Below are 17,251 nucleotides of genomic sequence, written 5' to 3' on the forward strand. Positions count from 1 at the left end.
CCTCCACCCCAACTCCTCACTTCTAATCTATTTATCCCAAATTGGGATAGGGGGAGTTATTTGGGTTCGGGCTATGCTCCGGGCCCGGACCCCTCCCCCAGGACAGCACGCCAAAATATGCCTACTATTTGCCTTCAGATTAGATGTAAGGGTGAACTCGTGAACCGTATAGCCTCAGTAAACAATATAGGCAACCGAGGAGCATCCCTCAAAAAAAACAAGCCAATCATTCATGTTTTCTGCCTGTGAATCATTTTGAATATTCAGGTTAGCTGACATATCTTTAGATGGCTTCGGATAGTGACTGCGTAGTTAAAGTTTAGTATAGCTACTGGCCGAACTGAGCAATGAAACCATTGAACAGCAGAGATGGTTTATCTGCTGTGCTCTAATTTCGAGAATCACAGTCACAACAATGCTTGTTCGCTGCAGTTTGAAAAATACAATCAGCAGACTAACAGCTTCTCCTAATAAGCTCACAATCAGAAAAGAGAGTACACAGTGCTCGGAATAAGTGAAAGAGAGGTTTTTCACAGCTGCATAGTGCCATTGTCAAAACATGCTGAGCGGACCTCTGCCAGCAATAAATAGCTGTAATTGAGAAAGCATGTAATGAGGCTACGGACTCTGCTCTCGGCATCACAGAGAGAGAGAGAGAGAGAGAGAGGGGGAGAGAGAGAGAGAGAGAGAGAGAGAGAGGGGGAGAGAGAGAGAGAGAGAGAGAGAGAGAGAGGGGGAGAGAGAGAGTTGGCAAACTGCACATCTACGCAAATGTTACTTTTTCGATTGTTATTTATTTAAATTAACTTCTCGCCTGCATTTCAATAGATTTCACCAGTCATGGCTCATTTGGTAGAGGATATTATAGAAGACCTGGAGCAAGAATTTCAGCACATGCAATTTAACTGTGTTTAACTAGCAGTATCAGTTATGATTGTACATACATTTGTATAGATAACAACCTGATCTCATGAGAAAGTATTGCTATTTTATATTTTGGCAAATTGGTGTTTGTAGTGACAATTTGTGTTGAAATTTTTTATTTTTTGAAAAAAATAAAAACACAAAAACAAACAGAGATGTCGTGTCCACCTCTACATCTAACTATTAAATGGATAATTCACACCAAAATAATTTTCTCACCCACAAGTTGTTCCAAATGTATGATTCTGTCTTCTGCTCAACACAAAACAGCTTTTAGGGGCCAAGTCATGGCCTAATGGTTAGAGAGTCGGACTCGAAGGGTTGTGAGTTCGAGTCTCGGGCTGGCAGGAATTGTAGGTGGGGGGAGTGCATGTACAGTGCTCTCTCCACCTTCAATACCACGACTTAGGTGCCCTTGAGCAAGGCACCAAACCCCCAACTGCTCCCCGGAGCGCCACAGCATAAATGGCTGCCCACTGCTCCGGGTGTGTGTTCACAGTGTGTGTGTGTGTGTGTGTTCACTGCTGTGTGTGCGTTCTTTGGATGGGTTAAAAGCAGAGCATGAATTCTGAGTATGTGTCACCATACTTGGTCGTATGTCACTTCACTTCACAAAAGAAACTCATACAGGTTTAGTATGAGTGAACGATCGCAGTATTTTTTATTTTTGGATGAACTAATTTTGAATTAATTAATAAATAATATGCAGTTGTTGAGGAGTCACACCACATGACATTTTATAACCTGAACTACCTTGTCTTGTCATGGAACATTCAAATTGACTGAATCTGAGAGACCTGTTGATCTTGACACACAATCCTGAGGATCTATAGGGCTCCCCTCTAAGACATCACTCCATTTGTCTGACTGTCATAGAAAAGTGGTATTAAAGTCATTGAATGTATTGAATTGCATTTTAATGTATTTTTTAATAATAATAATAATAAACACACCATATGGTATATATATATATGCAGTATTTACATTTATTGTACACCAGATATTTCGATATTACGTACAATTTCTCGACCTAGACAACTACATGCAATTTTATACTGTACAAAGGCATGATTTATGCATTCACACTAGTCCATGTTCCAGATTGACCATGGGATTGTCACATTGATTAACATGATTTAAACATTTCAATGAACAAACAATGCTGCAAACTCTCTGAGTTGGTTTTTCAGGGCCACGTGACTGTAAAAATGAGAAGGCAGCAGTGTGGGACATTGTTTCCTACTGTCATTTACTTGGCATCTGTGTGATTAAAACATTAGCATGGCCATTTACCCAATTAGTCTGGCTAATTAGAAAATGGTGTTATAATAAATCCGTTCACACCAATTAAGTGAGTCTCTTGTGTGTTTGTTTGTTTACGTATGCATGTTTACAACTGAATGCGATTTGTGCATTATTAAGTGATGGATTGTATGGGGGACTTCAGTGGCCACTCTTTAACAGTCCACAGTCACAAGAGTGCAAATGCAAAGAATATTTATGTTGTTCACTGATATATATAAAAGAATCTGTTGGCTAAAGTAAAGTACGGCTACAAAAATGTAGATACAAAGCCTCACCTATTAGTGTTAATAATGGCAGAAAGGCAAAAAATGCTGTTACATACAATTGAAATTTTTGGTTGTGAATACAAACATCGAATAGTTCACTTCTTCAACATTGCATGACCATACTGAGGCCTGGAAGGGAACCTCAACTCTTGACATACGTTTGGGCATGACAGATAGTGAGCAAAGATACAGTTCAACAGGTTTACAAGTATTTACAACTCGACAATCATACAAGTTACTATAACCACAAGAAATAAACCTAATATAGATTCAGCATCACATTCACTGTACAAACGATATTTATTCCCATGAAATTAGTATGTGTTACTGTTACTTTGATCAGAAGCAGAATTGGGGGAACTTATGAAGGTTTGGAGCATGTGGATCAGTAACTAGTAGTCCAATAGATAGGAAGCAGAGAAACATGGGAAAAGGCCAGTCACCTTTTTTGCCCAGAAAGAAATTAAATCATCATCTGCCCCCATTCATCCTCAGACAAAACCTGAAATTATTCCACCTGACTGTGTCTGGACTCTACTATCATTCTCAAGGTTTTCATTAGCCTTAAAAATGTCAGACGAACAGAGCCTCTATGATCCAAAATAAATCTATAAAAATCAATAAAACATAAAAAGAGAGAGGGAGCAAGTAATTGATACCACAAGCGATGTGGGAAATCTGGAGGTTCAGGTGGCGTTCTCTTCCTCATCGTCCAGGTAGTAGTTGAGGGTGATAACAGCGCTGATAAATTCCCCCAGCTCCACAAAATCGGCCGTGATGATGTTTACTCCACTTTCCCCAGGTCGCTGTGAGCGGATCCACTGCATCATGGCAGGAAGAGCCCTGAGAAAACACATACATACAGTCTGTTTCAATCTAAGGGGATTTGTTCCCAAACCGAACATCAGCGAACACAATAGCTCAGTTTCAAAATATAGTGTGCTGCCTCACTGTCTGCTGCCTACATAGGCAGCTGCCTTTTAAGGCGGTATCCTGAATGAAATCAAGCGTAGTGTTGGTTCTGGCAGGTCACGTCAGTCAAGATTGCATCAGATGACTCACATTGTTTTTTTATGTTATAACTTTGATCATTTAATGTCATAAAATGATGTCACATTTATGATTTGTATGTCATCACTATTTACCAAAGAAATATTAGTTTTTTCTTATGTTGCTTAAATGGGCTTTCCTAGTCTTAGTAGGAAGTATGATTAAATTGTGTGACCAGGATACTGTCTAGGCAGGCAGCTCACTACATTTTGGAACAAATCTGATATGCAATGTTTGCTGGATCGGTCTTAAATTGTCTGCAGGTGGTGACAGACCAGAAGTGGGGTCACATCAGCAGACACAGACTCATTCCTGTGAGGGCTATGACTCAGGAGTTATCTCATGCTCTACTGCTCACTCCCAGATCATGCAAGGGCTAGAAGGCTTTATCAGCTAATAAGATGCCATGCTTGTCAGATTGCAGTGTGCTGGCAGAGGCCGTATCATTTTACTCTCTGTGCCCCACCTCTCCCCTTATCTGTAATTAATTTGACATCAGCACAGTCGATGCAAAAAATAAAGACACATTCGATCAAACCATCAAATTGGCTTTGGCCTGGATAAAATTAACGTAAACGTATGACCAAAGTGTGCATTTTCCTTAGAAAATAGAGATTTGACACTTGAGAGTCTTCCAGTAACCAGGATGACTAACGCTGGTGCCAGCTCTGCCCTTTAGCTACTGTTCCATATACACTATCAGAAATAATGTGCTGCTCCTCACCAAATACCAGGGGAACCAGCTATGTCTGTGGATAGCATACGGTTGGTATCATAAGGTTGTGTGATTACAGTTCAGATATGGTTCCACTCTTTTAAATACCTTGACCAAATGAGTCGGTTCTGTTCAAACTAATTCTTCTGCCGTCTGTTCATTGGTACCAGCAACACAGCTACTGAATCTACACACTACTGTTCAGTAGTTTGGATTTTTTTAAAGAAATTAATACTTGCTTTCAGCAAGGACACAATTAACTGACAAAAATGACAGTAAATACATGTATAATGTTATAAATGGTTTCTATTCATCAAAGAATCCTGAAAAGAATGAGTCATGGTTTCCACAAAAATATTAAGCAGCCCTGATAATTCAGTACTGATAAGGAATAAGAAATGTTTCTTGAGCAGCAAATTGGCATAACAGAATGTTTTCTGAAGGATCGTGTGACACTTTACATATTGAACAGAACTGAATCAACACTGAACTGTCTTTAACTTAACAATTATTATTATTATTATTAGGGGTGCTCCGATCACGATCGGCCGATCGTTATGCGCATCTCGTCAGTAAAGCCGGTTCTCTAATCAGCGGTTAATTCCATCAGGTGCGTGATTTCACATAGAGCAGCTGATACTACACAGAGCCATTGTTAATAGAGAAGATGCTCAAATCCACTTCATTTTCAGCGTTTATTGGCGCATCTTCTCAGTTAACAGCTCTGTGTAGTAACAGCTGCTCTATGTGAAGTCATGCACCTGATGGAATTAACGGCTGATTAGAGAACCGGCTTTACTGACGAGATGCGCATTAACGATCATCCGATCGTGATCGGAGCACCCCTAATTATTATTATTATTATTATTATTATTGAGTGGAAAAAAGTGATATATTTAGTTAAAAATATAAATATATATATTAAAAAAAAATCCAAATATGTCTTCCTCAGAAATACTAAAACAATAATTCCTTTAGGAAACCAGTATCACTGAGAGGACTCAAATTATTCAATTCCTCTACAATTCCAATGGCTAGTTATTATAGCTGTGCTTAGCTGCATGCCCAGTGGCACACAATGTATCATGTCTGCCGACGGGCGAGAAGGAACAACAGAAGATCATCCTCTGACAGCAGCAGATGCCAATGTGGGAAGCAGAAAGACCCCCTCTCAGTCATTTGAATTAATGCATTGAATATGTTGTTCTGTCATGCAGAGCCATTTCGAAATCTGCTTTCTGCTAAGAGTCTCATGTTTCTAAACAAGCTTGACAAATCCTGATCAGTGAAACCCAAGATACTCTTAGCAATGGCTAATAACTGTAATGAGATTAAATTGGGACTGTAAAATTCTGCCTAGTGCTGATTTGAAGATAGCAGAGAGTGAGATCTAATGAGTCAGCAAGTTCTATGATGCCAAACATTTCACAGAATGGATTTTGTAACAGTGTACAATAGCTTACCTCTCTGTGATGGTCTCCCTCAGACCGCTGGTGACACCCTTCATGACTGTGCTTGCTTTGGGAGTGAGAACCACTTGGGACACAAAAAAGGTGCCCTTACGTCTCCGATCCTTTACTGAGGCTAGAAGGAACTGAATGAGCTTCTCAGGATCTGTGGTATTGGCCCAAGGAGAAGGCATCATCTGACCAGGCCACAGGAAAGGAACCTCCAGAGCCATGGGATTGTGATAGAAGACCAGCACCTGATACTCTTTCTCCCAGAGGTACTTCAGGCTTACCTCTTGAGCAAACACTACTGGACAGAGTCGGTCCCCGAAGATGGTGCGCAGCATCTGGACCAGCTTCTCGTGATGGAGGTTCTGTACGCCGTAGAAGTGGTTGAAGTCCAGGAACACGACCTCGCGAGCATGGGAGGCCAGGAATGTGCTGATCTGCTCCAGGCCCTCGCGTACGGTGGCGCTGAACAGGCCGTGTGCAAAGAAGAGCTCGTTGTCAGGGTCTCTGGGTTTGGTGGATATGCGGAGGTCAAAGAAGCGGATGCCCGCCTCCAGCTGGCTGGTGAAGTTCATGGTCTGTGTCGCCAGCCACTTCCTCATCAGCTTCTTGGCCACTGTGCCAAACACAGAGACAAAGTTCTGCACGGTCTCAGGCTGCTCCGGCCCAACTGGTGAGGCTTCGTCGATGTAAAAACTAAAGGAGTCGTGGGAACCTGGATGAGAAGATTTCTGAGTTAGTGATATTTGTTAAGAGAGAACATAAAAATGATGATGACATCTGAGTTAACAAATGCAATTTTCTGGCTAATATAAAACATTCCAAAGGGAACTGAATAGTTATATCATTTATAATACCAAAATCACTAGTCTCTGTGGAATGACAAAGACAACATTCACTTTACTATAGAAGAAAATAAATATAGAAAAATAAATATAATATAATATAATATAATATTCAAACGTTGAAAGAAATCAATCAATCGATAAAAGGTAAAGTAACAGTAAAGACAGTAAAGACATTTATAATGTTACAAATGATTTTATTTCAAATAAATGCTGTTCTTCTGAACTTTCTATACATCAAAGAATCCTGAAAAAAAAGTATCATGGTTTCCATAATTGTTGATAAACATTGATAAAAATGTTTGTTGAACAGCAATTTGCCATATTAAAATGATTTCTGAAGGATCATGTGACACTGAAGACTGACGTAATGGCTGCTGAAAACTCAGCTTTGCCATCATGGGAATAAATTAGGTCACACTTTATTTTAGGGTCCAATTCTCACTAACTAACAATTAACTATGACTTTTGCCTGAATGAACTCCTTATTTGCTGCTTATTAATAGTTTATAAGGTAGTTGTTAAGTTTTGGGTATTAGGTAGGATTATGGATGTCATGCATTATATGTACTTTATAAGCACTAATAAACAGCCAATATGTTAATAATAGACATGCTAATAAGCAACTACTTATTAGTGTGAATTGGACCCTATACTAAAGTGTTACCATAAAGGATATTTAAAATATAGTAAAATAGAAAACCATATTGAACATTAAAAAAAAAAAATTCACAATATTACTGGCTGTACTTTATTTTTGATCACTGAGGCCTTGGTGCCCTTACATAAAAATGTATTTGAACGTATTCATTAAAAAAATTGTATTGACTCCAAACTTTTGATAAATGTAATGGTAGTGTATGTTGGTGGTGTACATACATTTAATAATAAAGATTTACTCTGTCGATCTATAAAGTAATTTAATTAGAGTTCATATTTAACTATATTTTGACTAAATACTATTAAATTAAAATAGAAATAAAAACTGATGTTTAAGTTGATATTATAGAGAGCAGCTTTTCATCAACTCAGAATATTCTGGCAGTCATGTCCCTGAAAATATTCAGTTTTGGTTCATTGCTTGTAAAGATAGAGAACAGCCCAGCTTTGTGATCTTGTAGACTTCACAGACATGCACAAGACTATGAACGCACATCACGAGCCAATTGAGACAGGGCCATCTTCTCTAAAAATGAACAGAACAATGATTTTATGGTAGCTTGCTCTGAAAAAGACACAAATCAAATACTGCCTGACAATCTGCAGTACTTTTGTACAGCAGGAAGCTAAGAAAACATATAATGGCTGTTGTAACGGTTAAATGGAATAATGCAATAGCCAACACTTGCATCCAGACTGCAGCAGGAGGAGAAGCGTTGCCAGGGCCTACATGATAATAACACAGAGTTCACAAGCACGCTTTTAATTTAAATACAGAGCAAAGCCAGGTGCTATGTTTGATCTCCAAAAATCAAAACAACTATTTAAATAGATGCATTGCTAATGTAATTAAATGAAAGCATTAATCAGTCTATAACCGGTGCGTGTGAGAGAGACTCTCCGAATATTATTTTTGATGAATAAACAATGCATCTCTGCATCTGAAGGCAGCACTGTAGCCATCAACATTCACCATGGGAAAGGACCATTAGAGAAACAGCTGTCTGCTCGGCAAAGACATCTCAGCAATCACCACAACACCAAAACCAGTCGAAACGATGGAAGCATTAACAAGCCAAGGAGAAAGAAGGAAAGCAAGAGTGTCGAATTCAGATTAATGAGTAAATAGGTCTCATTTTCCTCCTTGAAATAGGTAATGCCTTCTGGTACGTGGAAACGGAGGGAAGTCTCCACTAAAACAATTTCTATGTACGTCTCATTGAATGAGAGACTGTGAAGGGTAAGATATGAGCATGATTGTAAATCAGTTTTTTTGGAAAGTGAAACAGACACTGAAGCTTTATTGTTTAACAGAAGAAAACCATGTAAATTCAACAAGTCCACTTTATTTGGCCTTCTAATAGCTCCTCAGCTAAATACAAAGGAGTATCTCCTTGTTATGAGATCCTTGCTTTGAGATGCACTGAGCTGATATTAGGAAGATTTGAGGAAAATTATTTCTGGGAAAATGGACCTATTAACAAAAGCGACCGACTGGGCTCATGTTTCACCTCTTGAGAGGAGGCACATTAGAGTGGATTAAACACTCATTTTTGTTTTTGAAACATACAATCCAGAGATTTATCTAGAGACAATAAATGTTGTTGTTCAAAGAAGTCACAGACCTGTCTAGAGTAAAATAAATAAAAAGCTAATTATATTACCACACAAACAGACAATATAAAGATTTAAATAATTGTAAAATAAACTTTTATTAATATTAAAAAAATAATATTAATTTTTATTATTATTATTAATAATAATAAATATTATTATTATTACTATTATTATCATTATTATTAACATACATCAGATAGAAAGAGAGGCACAAAACAGCTGTTCATAGCATCACTGAACAGAACCTCGATGAGAAAGTGCTGCAGTGTTTACTAGGGCTGTCAACTTTAGTCGTTTAGTCGACTAATCGGTCGATGACGTCTTGGTCGACTGACATTTATACTGGTCGACCTGTTGCATAATCTTTTTTATTTATTTATTTTTTTCACCAATGATGAAATTTTCATTGATTTACTCCTTGATATTTATTCCTTTATTAGCAGTTATATATTACTGCATTCTAAATATAATTAGCCTATGTTTTATCCCAAACTTTAAATGCTTTAATTTAGACATAACAGCGCCAGAGTTTAGCGCACCACGTGAACACTAGGGAAGGCACCTGTGGCTGGCTGCCCTGCTGCTTCGCGCTCAGTAAGGAATATAGGTAGTTTTTCTGTATTCATTCAGTTAGAAAGCTACTTGTTTTGGCTTTAGTCGACAAAATGTCCAAGGAATCTAAATATTTTGTCTGGCTGCATTTAAAAAAAAACAAAAAAAAACGACAAGACCAATCCTCCGAGGCTGTAGGTCTCGCATCTGATTTGTGATCTTCCCTTAGAATGGAGGCATACATGACAGTTACGGCCCATTTTATCGATGCGGACTGTAAAATGAATAGCGTTGTGTTAGAAACAAAGCAGAAGGATGAAGCGCATACGGGAGAAAATGACTCCCTCAAGTCAACGCTTTCAACATGCTCTCAGTGGAATTACTGAAGGGATCCGGTCAGTGGCCAGACGTGAGCTCCTCACTTTGCAGTTAAAAAAAAAAAAAATCACTTAACTTTCAAAGAATTGTATTATTATTATTATTATTATAGTTTTATTTATTATTGATGTTTTTTCGTTGTTGTTTTATAAATACTCTATGACAATTGCTTAATAAATGTTCAATCAAATTGCAAAACATTGCGTCTTTTTTTTTTTTTTTTTTTAGTCGACTGATCGTTGCGCAGGACAGGACTTTGGTCGACTAAGCATTTCTTTGGTTGACTACAGCCCTAGTGTTTACATCATAAGTCTTTATCTTCTGATTTAATGTGTTTTTGTTCATATACTGTACATACGCTGAATGAAAGCTAGCATACATTATTTTCCAATATTATCTTTCAAAATCTCCCTGGGTTACCTGTCTAACATCACATAATGCAGCTCAGAAACATGCTGGTCATACTAAAAAGCAAACCAGCAACAGCAAAGCATACAGCAGATTCGATGCTGTGTGATGATGAAACTACTCATCACACAAGATCGACACGTCACGGTCAACCACAGGGGACGGCATTTCAGTTCAGCAAGAAAAAAGTCATCATTACAGGAAAAAAAGTGACTCTTTTCCCCAATGTGACTGTGCAAATTCATGTATGATCACTTAATCTTTTCCATTTATCTTGTTTATTGAGACATGGCAGGCTAAAAATCTTCTCTTCTGGGTCTAAAGTGCAGGATTAATGGATGAACATTTAGATGTATAGACAGATTTAAAAATGAATCAGACAAGACGAATGGTGCCTTCAAGGTTTGAATCCATTATGATTTGTCATGCCCCTATGCAACTTTAAGTAATTGAAATCATTTTGTATGTGGCTGTACGTGATCAGTCAGAAAATAAATAAAATATTTTTTACACTTCACCACAGGAAACATTTAGGGATTTGACATCAAAGCAATGCAATGCTCTACTGTGAAGAAAAATTAGTGATAGAAGAAGAGAAAAATTGGTAATTAAAATAACTTTCAGAGAACAACAAAGATTTGATTTGAGTTTGATGATTTATTCATTTATTTTTTTGCTTTCCAACAGAGCATGTAAAATCAATCCAAGTGTTTAGTCAATAACTGGCCGTGGATGCCGTTCATGGACAGAAAAAAAGACTAGTCATAGCAGATGAGTTTCTAATGGCACTCTCCTGCTACCTCAAGGTCAAATGGCTAGACTGGAGACCAAGAGCATTTCTAACCTACCAATGCAGTAAGACTCTGTGAAGCTCATCAACAAAAAGCTCTGGTTAGTGGCGTGATTCACATTAGTGAATAGGTGGGATTACATACGCTACCATGCATGAAAAATAGGGCAAGATAACTCCAGTTGTGCCCTGCAAACATCTTTACTATTTATAAGATGCAAAACATTACTGACTGGTTTGTAATTTTTGACCTGTTCTAACTGATGCTTTTAACACTATCATTCACTATAATTTTAACAAATCAGAATTTAGATACAAAATTGTTTAAAAGTTTGGAGCCAGTAAGACTTTTTTAAACATTTATTTTATTTTTTAAATTGAAAAGTTAACTGATAAAGACAGACCTACTGTGAACTATGCTGTTGTTAATTGACATTTTGAAAAGACCTGCCCCCCTTCATTACAGTTCCTATGTTTGACAAGCCACAGCACTCTCATGCCACACATCATGTTCTCACGCAGTGAAAAATACATCATGGAATAAAGAGGAGACTGACAACGCGCCAACAGACACGACAGAGCAGGTTATTTTTGGTACAGTATGAAACTGTCTCAGCTTTCACATTCTGTCATTTTTTGAAAGAAATTCAAACAATAAATACAATTTTGTGACTCTTTAATGTGTCATGACAGATCGCTGTAGCTCCTCATTACAAGCAGCACGTGAACCGATTATCTCTTGGCCTTTAGATATAGCACACAATTACTGGATATCAGAAAATATTTTGTATCAATAACAGAAAGACAAAAATTGTGAAAAAAATTGACAAAATTTGACATTAAGAGTGGTCAGATAGCCTGTTAATCAAGCTTCTGGCAAATGGTCCATTGATGGTATATGCTTTTATCTATACCATCATAAATTAATACTTTTATTCAGTACGGATACATTAAATAGATAAAATGTTAAGAGTAAATGTATTTACAAGGTTGCAAAAGATTGATTTTTTTTTAATTAAAAGCTGCTCTTGTGAACAATTTTTTTCAAGAATCCTGAAAAATGTAACATTTTAAGCAGCACAATTGTTTTCATCATTGATAATAAGAAATGTTTCATGAGCTGCAAATCAGCATATTTGAAGGATCATGTGACACTGAAGACTGGTGTAATAATGCTGAGGATTCAGCTTCACCGTCACAGGAACAAATTACATTTAATTAATTTGTGACGTGACACACAGCCAAGTATGGTGACCCATACTCAGAATTCGTGCTCTGCATTTAACCCATCCAAAGGGCACACACACACACACACACACACACACACACACACACCAGTGAACACACACCATGAACACACACCCAGAGCAGTGTAATGTTGCTTTTAATCTGCAAAATATTCCATGTTTAATACATTTGCAGAAAAATTCCATGTCTGTCTCTGAACTGCAAAACCCTGCGTACCTTCAAGGCACAGGTAGCTGATAAAGCAGTGGCGTCCTGCTTATTCTATGGGCCTGTCACTTCAGCATAGCCGCCTTCAGCAATGACACAATTCCTCTGCCCCTGTCCTGCTGCCTGTGCTGGTGACAATGCCAACTGTAACAGGGTGACGACCTCATCAAGCCAGCCATCCAGCAGAGCACAGTAGTGTAAGAGCCACACAAAAGCCTGCCTCTCCAAAAAAAGAAAAGAAAAAAAAAACTTTCTCTAAGATGCCTATTGCTTGCCAATAGGAGAATGATTCACGTTTTTGCAAGTGTGTATGAGGAGGACGACAACCCAACCTCCAAAATACTGCCAACACTGATGTTGCAAGTGAACAATGATGAGTTACAACAGGAGGGTCAATCAAATCTTTAATCTCAGAAAGAGGTTTGAGAGGTTACAATGATTTCTTGAGCCTCTTAATTTGGAATGACTATAAAAAGAGTTTCGATAGAGGAAATCAAATTCACACTAGAATCTCTTAGCGCAAGCACTGACCTTCACACCACAGGAGGTGACAGAGTCAGTTTTTGAGTGGCAGTGCTTAAAAATATCAGGCTCTATAATGCAGCCACACACTGACTTTGATGATGTTTAAAGCAGATGGCTTTCTGAAAATGACTGTATATGAAGAAATTGTTATTAGAAATGAGAAAGATTTACTACTATGATGTATTTCAAAGGAAATGTAGACTGATATTTGATTTTACCCTGAAATTGATTGGATTGTGAAGAGCGAATTTGGTAGGAGGAAAACTATAGGATGCATTAGTTGGGTTCTGGAAGTAAAAATTCTTCTTACTTGCTTCTTGGGTATTTGTTAAAGCTAAGTGCAGTATTTCTGTATCTTTGTCTTTCATCTAATTTTACACCCTTTATTTTTTTAGCTTAAAATCCCAAATTGTATCATTGTGATTTACTTTGGGGCTTGTAGGTTTGGATTATGGCTTTAACGGATACTTTTTTTAAATTTCCATTGGAATAATATGCACTAGAATAACAGAAAACCAAGAGCATGCATTAAGAAAGTAAATAGGTCGATTCTGGATAATGGTGTCTTTAATATAGACTCGTAAAGTAAAACAAAGTGCATTATGCAAGTTTAAAAAAAAATATTTTTCTGGAGAATCATGCAAACCTCCAGCAGCCTATGACAGTGCCTCAGGCTGAAATAAAGCCATAGGACAATACGCATGAGACAAAGGCGAATGATCAATGATTAGGTTTTAGGAATTGACCTTAAAATGACCATCGCTTTCTCTAATTATATCCGTATACAGCTAAACTTACTCTATTCCAGTGACTTAAGCAAAATCTAACATGACTAACATGGGGTCTCAATGGAGCAATGAATGGACATAAAAAGCTTTCAATGTTGCAGATGATAAATGCATTTCTATGATGGATGGATACAAGGATAGATGGATAGACAGACAGACAGATCCTTTCTCATACAGTGTCAGTTGTTTACAAAGCCCTGGGCAGGGTGCATACATTTTAATGGATCTTTTTTCCTTGTCTAATCTTAACCGCGCATAAGTGTAAGTGCGAGTCCTCAAAAGCTCACAGTTTTGCTGTGTGGGAGTGATATGTTGCCAGAATTCTTACCGAAGACTTAATTTGTTTAGTGTTTACACTACAACTTTCCATCACCCACCTAGAGCCTCATCGACAATACTGTTTTACAAAAGTTTTACAAAAGAGTGATGATGGCAGTGGGTCAAGTTGTCCTTAAGTAGAATACTGCTGCTATGCTATTGCTGGAATGATGAATCCAGCACAGACTAGCATTAGTGGCATGAGGTGATCTTCTCATCTGTAGCCGTCCATGCAAATGATGCAGTTTAGTTTGCATTTATACAGTATGTTGAAGTCAGAGCACTTACTGTATAGTACGGTAAAGAAATCTGAATCTATAACTGATGATTAACAAGATGATTTGGAGATGGCAGGCCAGTTAATTGGTCTCTGTGGCACAGGGTCAAAATCAGTGACATAGACGTTAATCAAGGGTTTTAATCAGAGCTATCTGGGCTGATTGCTACAGCCTTTGGTGCATTTCAACTACAGATAGTCCACTTTACAAAACCCAAAACATCTTACTTTCAGATCTATGTAAACCATAAAAAGTCATTTAAAAGAACAAGACGAAAACTGTGCGTTTCACATTTAAAATAATAATAATGCAATCCTGGGTCATGTCCTGTTTGTTCATACTTTGCCCTGGGTTAGGATTCATCTGTATTTATTTGGCACCCTGCTCTCTTAGAAATGCTATACTACCCCCTAAAATGTAAACTATTCCTTTAAACAGATTCCTACAAGGAATGAGAGCTCAGTCACTGATTGGATTTGTCTGAACAGAAAATACTGACACACTCTCAACAAGTGATGAATCATTATTGGTTGTACACCATGAACATGGGCAACGCCTGTATGCAAATACATGCCTACATGCCTTCCAATGTATTTTTTACTGCTCTGCACTTCAGGACGGTGTCAAAGAAGTTCCTACAATTGCCCTCTGTCACATCTTCTAAGTCACAACTGGAGCATATTATGGGGAGTACTGCCTGTGAGAAAGGTGTTTTTGGACATGGAGAGAATTGGCATTGAATAAGGTGTTTTACTTTCTTAAAAATAAAGGTTCCTCAAGCGGGTTTTCATAGCAAAGCCATAGAAGAACCATACTGGTTTTGTCAAAACATTTCAATTAATAGTTCTTGAGAGTTCTTGTAAAGAACTACACTTTCCAGAACCACGGATGTAAATAAAGAACCTATATGTTAAATAGTGAAGGTATCATGGAAATTATTACTTGTGAATAAGGCGTTTAGGGTTTTTAAGAGTATTGCCTGTGACTGAGATGTTGCGTTTTTTGTTTTGTTTTTTTACTGCATGTAACTACAATGTGGGTCCATGTATAATCTCATTGTTATTTAGTAATATTGTATCTGGTCAAGGCTGTGGCACACGTGTAATTTGTGTAGATTAATACAACGCCGAGACAGATTTCGAGCTCCGAGCAACAAGTGTCCTATTTAATTTCTGTCACACGTATTAACATCATTATGAACTCGCTAGATTGGAGCAATATTAATGTCGACAACCTATTAGTCACACAATAGCTTATGTCATAAGCAGAACCCATTTTATCTACGTTTGGGTGAGCTCAGTGCGATGTGCGTTTTGAACAAGAGTTGATTAAAAATAATGATTAAAAAAGTCAGTTAAGTCATTTAAAAACCTGACCCCAAGCAACATATTTTATTTATATATAATCTGCAGCAATTTCTCAGTGTTCAGTTAGTATTCCACCCATACGCGCATTAAAATGCGAAATAAGTCTTACCCGGGATGGCGAGGTTGGTAAGAGGAATACTGTGCAAGGTGTCCGGTAAACTTGACATCCAGTCCGCATAGCGGAGTTCGCTCTTCCCCTGAGACGATGCCATGCTGCCGTTTCTCTGTTCGGTGTCCGTGCTTTGCTCTGAGTGCTCTAGTATTCAGCGCCCGCTCGCGCTCTCGTGAGTTCACAGCGCGAGCATCACCACACCCCCGAGACGGCGCGCGCCGCTCCTACATCACAATTTCACCATCCTTCTGGATTTAAAAAGCGTCTTGCAAACATATAAACTCGTTGCATGTAAGATGTCTGAATTATTCCTTCCCACGTGTTTGCTGGGCTTGGGCGCAATAAGATATAGGCTTAAGCGCTCGCAACGCGCGCGGATTTAATTAATTCATTTGATGTTATTGAACAATTTCTGTTTGTGTAGAGCAACCGGGCGGTGGATCCGTGCATCATACACATTCACCGTTTCACGTTGGATATGCACACAGCCGCTGTAGCCTATATGTTTGTAAGTCTGACTTGGTATTAAGAACAAACGGCTGTGGAACAACTGCAAACAGATGAATCAAAAATGACAAATCAACAGGCTTAAGTTACAGAGCTTCAAAAACATTCTCAAAGGATCTGATAAAACTATACAAACATGCAGTCAAAAGGAGATCTTAGTCAGATGAACAGTCTCTGTCACCATTCACTTAATATGCAGTGAAATAGTGACTGCAAGTCTCTTAACATTCTGCATATCTTCTGTGTTCCACTGAGAAAATTAAGTCATATAGCTTGAATAATATGAGGGCTTAACTAGCTGCAATTAATAAATATAGAAAACACAAGAAGGGGTTTCGATTGGGTCATGAATGGACATTTATTGCTTTGTACAAATAATATGTACAGACTGTAGAAAGAATCATTAAAGCCTCAGACCTGAGCTGAATCAGATGGGAAAATGGAAAATCTACATATGAAATGATGACTGATTGTTATTTTACAATACTTCTTGTTTAACCTATTGACAATATTTTAACAAATAATTTGCATTTAAATAAACTGATATTGACAACCTAAATCAACCATTCAGGCTACTTCACATTAATTCATTATTTAAACAGAGATGAATATACTGTGATGTTCTGATGACCTTATTGAATATTAGTTGTTTTTAACATACTTCAGTGAAATTTCCTCACAAATCTTCAGTTGAAGCCCTGAAAGGATTTGCATTAGGGATTTAACAATTGTGTGGATTCCATTGGCTGTCTAAACAGCCTTAAGCATTTGTTTCTAAAACCGTTAAATTTGCTCCATTGGTTTCAAGTTAGGAGAGACCTGTTTGGAGAAAAAAAAAACAGGAAAATAAGTTGTTATTTTTCATTCAAGCTAGTATTAGAGGGCTTTATATGCTGTTAAATGTCATCATGGGCTATGGAAACTATGGTACAAA

The 17,251-nt window shown here is 37.8% G+C and overlaps 2 protein-coding genes across 2 annotated transcripts in view; both read right to left on the minus strand.

The window, feature by feature from the left end:
- Positions 1–1,707: 1,707 nt before the first annotated feature.
- Positions 1,708–16,091, minus strand: LOC128018504 (PI-PLC X domain-containing protein 3-like). The gene is made up of 3 exons (XM_052604054.1): positions 15,808–16,091; positions 5,724–6,432; positions 1,708–3,338 (listed from the first exon to the last, which is right to left on the minus strand). Exons 1-3 carry the CDS (start codon positions 15,908–15,910, stop codon positions 3,182–3,184), a joined length of 969 nt encoding a protein of 322 aa, XP_052460014.1. The 5' UTR covers positions 15,911–16,091; the 3' UTR covers positions 1,708–3,181.
- A 565-nt stretch (positions 16,092–16,656) lies between these two features.
- LOC128018505 (succinyl-CoA:3-ketoacid coenzyme A transferase 1, mitochondrial-like) overlaps positions 16,657–17,251 on the minus strand; it is a 45,773-nt gene continuing 45,178 nt past the window's right edge. Inside the window, exon 17 of the mRNA XM_052604055.1 lies at positions 16,657–17,136. Coding sequence (XP_052460015.1) covers positions 17,101–17,136 — 36 coding nt within the window. The 3' untranslated portion in view covers positions 16,657–17,100. The remainder of the gene's footprint in view (positions 17,137–17,251) is intronic.

The sequence above is a fragment of the Carassius gibelio genome, chromosome A8, assembly GCF_023724105.1.
Source record: "Carassius gibelio isolate Cgi1373 ecotype wild population from Czech Republic chromosome A8, carGib1.2-hapl.c, whole genome shotgun sequence".
NCBI classification, from domain to species: Eukaryota; Metazoa; Chordata; class Actinopteri; order Cypriniformes; family Cyprinidae; genus Carassius; species Carassius gibelio.